The sequence below is a fragment of the Sphaeramia orbicularis genome, chromosome 22 (genome assembly GCF_902148855.1).
Source record: "Sphaeramia orbicularis chromosome 22, fSphaOr1.1, whole genome shotgun sequence".
Taxonomy (NCBI): Eukaryota; Metazoa; Chordata; class Actinopteri; order Kurtiformes; family Apogonidae; genus Sphaeramia; species Sphaeramia orbicularis.
The window spans coordinates 4,308,686-4,318,665 of NC_043978.1; the positions used below are offsets into that span (position 1 = coordinate 4,308,686).

At 43.3% G+C, this 9,980-nt stretch overlaps 1 protein-coding gene across 1 annotated transcript in view; it reads left to right on the forward strand.

The window, feature by feature from the left end:
* Window positions 1-4,026: 4,026 nt before the first annotated feature.
* Window positions 4,027-9,980, forward strand: part of LOC115413886 (uncharacterized) — a 44,607-nt gene continuing 38,653 nt past the window's right edge. The window contains exons 1-3 of the mRNA XM_030127019.1: window positions 4,027-4,121; window positions 7,571-7,641; window positions 8,763-8,859. Of these exons, the coding sequence (XP_029982879.1) occupies window positions 4,027-4,121; window positions 7,571-7,641; window positions 8,763-8,859 (263 nt within the window). The remainder of the gene's footprint in view (window positions 4,122-7,570; window positions 7,642-8,762; window positions 8,860-9,980) is intronic.

Here is a 9,980-nt window from a genome sequence, read left to right on the forward strand (position 1 = left end):
AAATTCCAATATTTCCTGTCAGTATTAGTGCAGGCTAGAAAAGCCTAAAGTGCAATGAGTATTTATTTGAGAAAATGTCAAAATCTGTTTAAAATTATTCTAATGCTGCTGTGTATCAGCTCAATATATGTAGGAGAGTGTTGTGTAATCCATGTACTTACCATTGTATATTATTGTTGTGTTGACACCTCCAACATCCACTGAAGCACCTCAACAGCAAATAAATGGATCTCCTTCTTTCTGTTTATTATAAATACTTTCAGACACATTGAACATAAATTATTTTGATCCAAATATCAAGCTGCACTTTGCTGCCTATAAAGCATCTCTGTTGATGCAAATACAGAGCTGAACATATTTTTAGACGACAGCAGCGCAATAGAGACCTGAGACACAAGTAAGTCAGCTGTACATCACTGTGACATGTTCACAGATACATCAGTATACCTGGGAAGATGTGCATACCTGTGCACGCAGACACACATATGAATACAATGAGTGGTGAATAATAATTATTTTCTGTGATGCGATACAACAATTACTTGAATAGGCAAAAAAATTTAGAAATAAAAAATGTGAAACAGACATTTCTGAAAATGAATGAACAATTTGCCCCATTCCAGAAACAGCTGAAACAACAACCACAAAAGTATCAAAGTAAAAGGATATATATATTTTTTTTTTTTTTTTTTTTTTTTAAATGTTGCCTTGGTTCCATCATCACAAAACACAATTTGTCATTCCACCTTTATGCAGATGATCTCCAAGTCTATCCCCCTGTCCTTCCAAATGATACATCTGCACTAGACACTCTGCACCTGCCTATCAGACATTAAAGTATGGTTGGCTCAAAACTTTCTTCACCTCAGTCAGAGAAAAAGTGAATGTATAATTTTTGGCGCCTTCTGATTTGCACTGTAATGCACTATCCAACCTCCTACCAGCTCCTGTGAGCCAGGCTGTCAGGGACCTAGGAGTGATTTTAGACAGTCAACTGAAGCTTGATCAACAGATCGATGCAGCTGTTGGAGCAAGTTTTTTCCAGCTTCGTCTTTTGGCCAAAGTGAAGCCCTTCCTCTCTCGCAGTGATCTGGAGAGAGCGATCCATGCATTTATCAGTTCACATCTTGACTACTGTAATGCACTTTATTATGGCCTCACTCAGTCCTCACTCCATCGCTTACAACTGGTACAAAATGCAGCTGTCTGTGTCTTGACCAACTCCTCCAGATACAACTACATCAGCCCCATCCTCTCTTCTCTCCCCTAGCTCCCAGTCCACCATGGCATTGATTTTAACATTTTAATGTTTGTTTTTAAAGCTGTAAATGGTCTGGCTCCTCCCTATTTATCTAGATTTTAGCAGTTCACCACCCCAGCAGAGCCCTCCAATCATGCTCTCAGATGGTTTTGGATGTCTCCAAGTCCCAATATAAACAATGGGGTGATCGTTCATTTGCTGTTGCTGCAATAAAACTGTGGAACTCGCTGCCTCCTGACTTGCAAGTCCTCACTGGCCTGCCCCTGTTCAAGTCCAGGTTAAAGACTCACCTGCTCAGACTTGCTTTTAACCCTTTGCACTATTAGGTTTTAATCTGTGGTCTTTTTATCACTGGTTATTGTGTCCTATTGTTTTATGCATATTTATGGTACTTGACTAACCTGTTTCTATAATTTAATTATGCTTTTAAAGCACTTTGGGCTTCTTGATGTTGTTGTAAAGTGCTATATAAACTTTGATTTGATTTTATATGTAAAAAAATATCTATGTACAAATAGCAATAACAACAATATTAAAGTATACATAACAAACATCCATAGATATAAACAATAATAAATAAGTCAAGTGATATATACAAATATGTGCACTGCAGTCTTCAACACACTTGGATCCAACTCACTAACAACTGAACGTGGACCTAACATTCAACTTTGCGTTGATCCTGGTGTCATATGCGTCACAATAAGCATCCGTGTCAAACATAGCCGGTGGGCCAAAGGATGCTATCTGCTTTTGTTTTTGAAATGATCAATCCTCAGTGATAGAGTAGCTGATTTTTTTCACAGTATATTAATGTATTTTTTCTGAACACATTTCCGTTTGTTGGCAGCCTCAATTTGATCACGTTTTTATGAAAATGAAACTTATGTTTGATAAACTACTCAGGCAAACGCTATGGAGTGCTATACCACAAACCAATCAACAGCAAGTTCCAGCATCATCTGACTTGAAGTCTGCCAATGATATTTGTCCAAATAGGAAGTAAATACGGAAATACACCTGAAAATACAAAAGTAAATATAGAGGCAATGACACTGCTGTCTGGTAAGGATGAAATTTCTTCTTAAATCCATAATTTCATGTTATAGCAATACTCAATATGCTAAATATTTGTAGTCACTACTGCACACCCACACAAATCACTGTCATCATATTTAAATAGCCTACTATCCGTCGTCTAATGTAACGATAGCATCCTAACACTGGACCATAAATTCCAGTGTTTGGTTTTTAGCTCTGTGGAATTAAAATGTGGACATGTTTGTTAATGCAGATGAAACCCAAGACTGTATTACAGTAAAGTTAGTTTTATCCCCACATGTATAAATGACCAGATAAGACAGAGATCGAAGTGTTGAAGACCATATTTATACAAGATTTAACCTCAACTGAATATCATTTAACTCACAGCAACAGAAAAATAACAACAAGCTTAACTGCCAAAAAGCAGGAAAAAAAAAAAAAAAGAAAGAATCATGCCTACAAATAGGCTTAGCTTGAAACATTCTCCCAGTCTAAACAAAGACACATGTCTGTGCATGGTAGCCCATTGATTCTGCATGTACATCCCCCTTTCACACATTGTGGTTTTTTTTACAGGAGCAGTACACAAGCTCCAAGATGCCAACAGGAGCTGGGGATAGTGTCATTTAGTCAATCCCACAGAAGTCTGCCTCGATCTTCCAGCCACGGACCATTGGTGGGGGTATATCTGGCTGACTCTCCAAGCACCTCCTGTATATGGCTGCCTGGTAGTTGTGCTCTTTTTCAGACAGCAGTGTTTTCATGGCCTTCACTTTACCAACACCAAAGAAAGCATTCACTGTACCACAGCCAGTGAAACATTGGAGACCACTCAGAGCATCAGAGACCTCACACCAAGATGACTGTGGATTCTCTGGACATGAATGGTGCATTTGTTTGCCCCTTCCCTCTGTGGAAGTGCAGGTTTTCTCCAGTTTCTTTGCAGAAGCTGATGGCAAGTACAAACACATCAGTGTTAGGACTGTTGATGATAATATTTGAGCTATAGAGTGAGGCATAAGCACAGTGAAGGAACATCCTAGTGTCTGCCTCCTCCTATACTGTGAATAGTGCTGGCAGTGGTAAGACATCCAGCTCTGTGCCCCCTCGTCCCACACACACAGATCACTGCAGGAGACACAACCACATCATGGACTGGGATAAGGGCACAATTAATAACATCTGAAACAAACAAACTCAAACGTTGGATCAAGGAGGCAATAAAGATCAGGAAGCGGGCGAGCAGCACCATCAACCGGGACGAGGGGGCATACACCCTCTCTCACACCTGGGATTCCCTCCTCCAGAGACCACCTAAGGCGGAGGAGGCGCGGTCGGCCCGACAGGCTCTGATTGGTCCGTCGAGCCGACCAGCTGATAAATGATACATCAGCAGCACGTCGGATGACGCTTCTGAGGAAGACTGGAGTCACAGTCGAAACTGTCAAGCAGGTAACATCTAAAAACTATACCTTGTCTGAACAAAAGAAAAAAGAGACAGGTTGGCACAGACTCACACATGTCTGACTCAGGCTGGTGATTACCCGAGCCAGAGTCTGATCGGGCATCCAAAGTTAATATTCCTAGAATAACCAGCTTCCGTGACCTGCTTTGGAGAGCCTCCGCTGACCAGACGGTCCGGGACCACTTCATGCGCAACGCAGGTTCGACTTTGAGGCTGGGAGGACCTCCCATGGAGGGGTTTTCTCCACCCTTCCTGCATGGACCTCCCACGCCAGAACCGGCACGAGCGAGACCGAGATGCTTCGTCTCCCTCAGGCTCCCGCGAGACGGACCTTAGCAGTACCCGGTTCTGGTACTCATGATCCGGTTCTGAAAAATCTATCTCATCCACTACAACTGGATAACACCAAATTAAAATAAAATTGATCATATTAATTTTTTACCCAAGCCTAATATTCATAGAGCATTCTAGAAAAATGTCTCTTGTCTGTGAAGTTCATTTCATTTAGACTCAGTCCCAGTTGATGTTTTTTCTATTCTTTTCCCTTTTCCTGGTGGTTAAAGGGAATGTTCCTGTTAAAGCTGCCAAACAGACATTTGACTCACTCAGTCAATGTTAAAGGTTGCACTGTTGAATATTTTTATTACATGATGATGCAGCAGTCACCTTGAAATTAAAAATAACTTCATAAAATAGCAATAATCTAATTTTATCTGCACATAACTGTATTCTCTTAGTGATGTTTGAGTTTATCTGAAGATAATTTGAAGAGAGTCAGTTTTTGATGCCAGACACATTTCAAGAGCACAAATAAAAAGTGAAACTCTGAGTCATTGAAAGAGCAATATAACTGAATATCATCAGCATACAAGTGATAGGACACATTTTTAAAACCATGAATCAGCTAACCAAGAGTTATCAGGTACAACAAGAACAAAATAGGTGCTAGAACAGAACCCTGGGCAACTCCACAAGTCAGGTTGGACACATTAGACATTGTATTGTTCACAGAAACATTAAAAGTTCTTTCTTTAATATATGAGCAAAACCACTGGAGGACAGACCCAGAAAACCCCATCTCTGATTCAAGTTGTTCAATCAATATACTGTGATCTACAGTATCGAAAGCAGAAGTCAAACCCAGCGGAAGTAAAACCATGTAGCGACCTGAGTCTGCAGCCGTAAACACGTCACTGGAAACTTTCACTAAAGCAGTTTCAGTGGAGTGCATTTTTGGAAAACCTGACTGAAATCTGTCGTAAAAATCCTGCTGCTCCATAAAGGACATCAGCTGGCCTGCCACTATTTTCTCCAAAATTTTGGAAACAAATGGAAGTTTGGAAATGGGCCTGTAGTTTTTAGGCTCTGAGGGGTCAACATTGGGTTTTTTGAGGATGGGGTTTATCACAGCATGTTTGAAATAGCTGGGTACTCAGCTAGATTCAAGCAAGAGATTTATCAGTTTGACCACACTGGGGCCAACAACATCAAATGTTTTTAAAAACAGAGATGTTGGAATAATGTCCGCAGGGCTGGAAGACAGCTTCATCTTGCCCACTAAGGCCTTCACATCCTGCAGGCTGACAGGGGTGAGAGAAGACCAGGAACACACAGGAGAAAACTCAGAAGAACAATCACTAATTAGAGGAAGATTTACACTGGCCCTAATGTCTTGTACTTTGTTCACAAAAAAGTTCAGGAAATTGTTACAGTCCTCCGAGAGTAGACAGGTACATGAGGAGCTGAAGGTGTAACAAGATTTTCAATGGTATCAAAGAAGACTTTTCGGTTTTTCTTATTACAAGTGAAAAGATTAGAAAAATAGACTGAGCGGGCATGCTGTATCATTTCATTTAGCTCCAGCATCATGTCTTTAAGATGGAGTCTGTGCACCTGGAGTTTAGTGGATCTCCACAGGCACTCCACTTTCTGGCACTTTCTCAGAAAGTTACAAATGGCTTCATTCATCCACGGAGAGGGCTTTCTATGTGCACCTGGAGTCTTTTGTACAGGTGCTACCATATCCAAAACAGACAAACAATGGCTTTTGAAAGTTGTCACAAATGTTTCAACATCATCAGTCAGCAAAAGAGCTGGGGTCAAAAGAGATAGAGAGATCACTGAATGCTGTATCATTAAGGATGCGTTTTTGTGTTACAACATTGCAGACAGCAGGCACCACCTTAGATGACAAATTAAATAATATACCACAATGGTCACCGATTTGAAAGTCCTCAACACTTAGCTGATCAATGTTTAGTCCACATGAGAAAAAAACAAATCTAAAGTGTAACCTCTTATACACTATATTGCCAAAAGTATTTGCTCACCTGCCTTGACTCGCATATGAATTTAAGTGACATCCCATTCCTATTCTATGGGGTTCAATATGACGTGGGTCCACCCTTTGCAGCTACAACAGCTTCAACTCTTCTGGGAAGGCTGTCCACAAGGTTTAGGAGTGTGTTCATGGGAATTTTGGACCATTCTTCCAGAAGCACATTTGTGAGGTCACACACTGATGTTGGACAGAAGGCCTGGCTCTCAGTCTCCGCTCTAATTCATCCCAAAGGTGTTCTATGGGGTTGAGGTCAGGACTCTGTGCAGGCCAGTCCAGTTCATCCACACCAGACTCTGTCATCCATGTCTTTATGGACCTTGCTTTGTGCACTGGTGCACAGTCATGTTGGAAGAGGAAGGGGCCAGCTCCAAACTGTTCCCACAAAGTTGGGAGCATGGAATTGTCCAAAATGTCTTGGTCTGCTGAAGCATTCACAGTTCCTTTCACTGGAACTAAGGGGCCAAGCCCAGCTCCTGAAAAACAACCCCACACCATAATCCCCCCCTCCACCAAACTTTACACTTGGCACAATGCGGTCCGACAAGTATCGTTCTCCTGGCGACCGCCAAACCCAGGCCCGTCCATCAGATTGCCAGATGGAGAAGCACGATTGGTCACTCCAGAGAAGGCGCCTCCACTGCTCTAGAGTCCAGTGGCGGCGTGCTTTACACCACTGCATCCGGCGCTTTGCATTGCACTTGGTGATGTATGGCTTGGATGCAGCTGCTCGGCCATGGAAACCCATTCCATGAAGCTCTCTGCACACTGTTCTGGAGCTAATCTGAAGGCCACATGAAGTTTGGAGGTCTGTAGCCACTGACTCTGCAGAAAGTTGGCGACCTCTTCGCACTATGTGCCTCAGCATCTGCTGACCCCGCTCCGTCAGTTTACGTGGCCTACCACTTCATGGCTGAGTTGCTGTTGTTCCCAAACACTTCCACTTTCTTATAATACAGCTGACAGTTGACTGTGGAATATTTAGGAGCCAGGAAATTTCACGACTGGATTTGTTGCATAGGTGGCATCCTATCACAGTTCCACGCTGGAATTCACTGAGCTCCTGAGAGTGACCCATTCTGTCACAAATGTTTGTAAAAGCAGTCTGCATGCCTAGGTGCTGGATTTTATACACCTGTGGCCTTGGAAGTGATTGGAACACCTGATTCAGATTATTTGGATGGGTGAGCCAATACTTTTGGCAATATAGTGTATGTGTGGGGCCAGAGACGTACTGTACCAAGATGAAGGAGTCCATGATAGTTAACAGTTCTGCTGCCATCGAACAAGAGGGATCATCAGTTTGAAGATGGAAGTTGCCGAGGATCAAAACGCTTTCTAATTTGATGATAGATGTCAGAAACTCTGAGAAATCATCAAGGAATGTGCATGCGAGACCAGGAGGTCGGTAGACTAAGACACAGTAATAGGAGTGTGTTGTCCCAACCTCACACGTCTGTAGTTCAAAGGAGTTGAAGGAGGCTGTGTTCATCATCAAACTGCAGCAGAAAGAGTCCCGGAAGACCAGCGCAAGTCTGCCTCCACATCGCGCGAGCCGAGGTGTCGTGAACACAGAGCATGCAAAAAAAAAAAATCCAAGAAGTGTATATAAAAAACATGTAAGATGAAAGGAACATCTATTTTAGAACATTAAAACAACATCAGTGCTGATACAGACACCTGTCAACATACACATTATCACTTTGAACATCATTACTTAGATTAGTACCATTACTTCATGGTACCTATCAACGCAGTTACACTCACTGTTCATGCAGAGGTGGACCTTGCAGAGCCTGTTGACCACATTTGACCCTAAGATTGTTTCCTCATTGTCCTCATGGTAACTGTCGCTGTCACAGTCTGTGCCACTGTATGTGGAAATTACCAAAAATATTCACTTGCCCGATAAAGGGTTAAGGCAGGTAACAGCTGATTTTTTTTTTTTTAGGTACATGTACAATGATAGAGGACTTGAGACAGGCAGGGACCATGGCAAGCAGTAGGGACATGTTGAAGATATCCAGAAAAACTCCTGCCAGCCAGTCAGCACATGTTTTCAGGGTCTGGCCTGACACCTTACCTGGTCCTGCAGCCCTGTTGGTGTCACTCCTCCAGGAAGGGAAGGTACTTAGGCTCTCTGCTGCTTGATGAGTCAAAGCGTGCAAAGAAGCTGATCAAGGTGTCAGGCAAAGTGGGGTCACGGTTTACCTGCTGGACACTGCTCTTGTTGTCCATAATGGTCCTGATGCCTTTCCACATGCTGCATGGGTTGTTGTTCGTGAAGTGAAGAACTCAGAGAGGATGCAAAATCAATCAGCATCGATCCTGACAGTTAGCCGGAGCTAATGTTTTTGGCCTGGAAATGTTCTGGGGCCTCATGTATGAAGACTTGCGTAGATGTCATACTGAAACCTGGTGTACTCTTAAATCCAGAAAACCCCGTACACACAAAAAAGTCCAGATTAATCAAACTGAGCGTACACCTGAATCCAAGTACATTTCCTTTATACATCCCAATCAGCGTGGAATTGGCCACATATGTTGGAGTACCTGACTCCTCCCTCTCCACATCCACATTTAAATATGCACATCAGTATAAACAGGGTCTGCAGGTGGGATTCCCTCTGGGATTCCCCTCTCTGCATGATCAGCTGATGATGTCAATGTGGACATGAAGCAGACGCCAAAACAGGCGGAAAGAGAGAAGAGGATGAACTCAGCCTGTATGAGCAGAGAGTTGCTGCGATTGTGGGTGACACTGGTTTCACAGGGGTGGGGGGCACATATTCTACAGGTCATACAATAGTCTGTTCACAGCCAAGCAAGATAAAAGTTCATGCGTAATCATGCCAGAATATCAAAGAGGAAATCAAAAATTTTGACTTATGTTTAACACTCTATTTATTATTTCCCAAATGGGGCAGAAGACGGTGAGACGCAGTCACAGCCTCGTGTCACAGACCCGCAGAGGCTTCCTGCTGCCTCCCCAGTGTCAGCCAATGTTCTGACACCGGTCCTCCAGTCTGCCAGCCATGGAGTTGGCATGGGACACTCCACATTTCTGCAGCCATTTCACTCTTACATACACCTGAACGTGAGTGTGGAAAAGGGCATAAGCCACGTTTTTGTGTGTACGCACACTTTATACATGAGGCCCCTAGTGTTTCTTTGCCTCCTGAGTGGAAACTCTGCCTGAAAAAGGGTGGAGATATCTTCCATTTCAACTTCTCCACAGGTGAGTCCTCCAGCACCCACCCCTGTTTGGAGCTTTTTTGCCACCTGGTGGTGAAGGATCGTGAGTGAATCAGGCTGAATGCTACTGCAGGAAGTTCAGGCAATGAAAAAGGCAAAGGAAAAAAGAAAAGGGAAAAAGAGGAGAAAAAAGCCAAGTGCAAAAAGGAAGAGCAAGGTAAGACCCTAGAGCCACTGAGGACCCCTTTGGGAGAGTTACCTCCTCTGAGTAATCTGAAGGCAACCTGAAGCAGCATGGCAACCACAGCATCCTGAAGTGACATGCCATTCCATCCGGTCTGCGTTTAGTTGGACCATCATTTATGTTTCAACAGGACAATGACCCCAAACACACCTCCAGGCTGTGTGAGGGATATTTGACCAAGAAGGAGAGTGATGGAGTGCTGCGCCAGATGACCTGGCCTCCACAGTCACCGGACCTGAACCCAACCGAGATGGTTTGGGGTGAGCTGGACCGCAGAGTGAAGGCAAAAGGGCCAACAAGTGCTAAGCATCTCTGGGAACTTCTTCAAGACTGTTAGGAAACCATTTCAGGTGACTACCTCTGGGAGCTCATCAAGAGAATGCCAAGAGTGTGCAAAACAGTCATCAGAGCTAAGGGTGGCTACTTTGAAGAA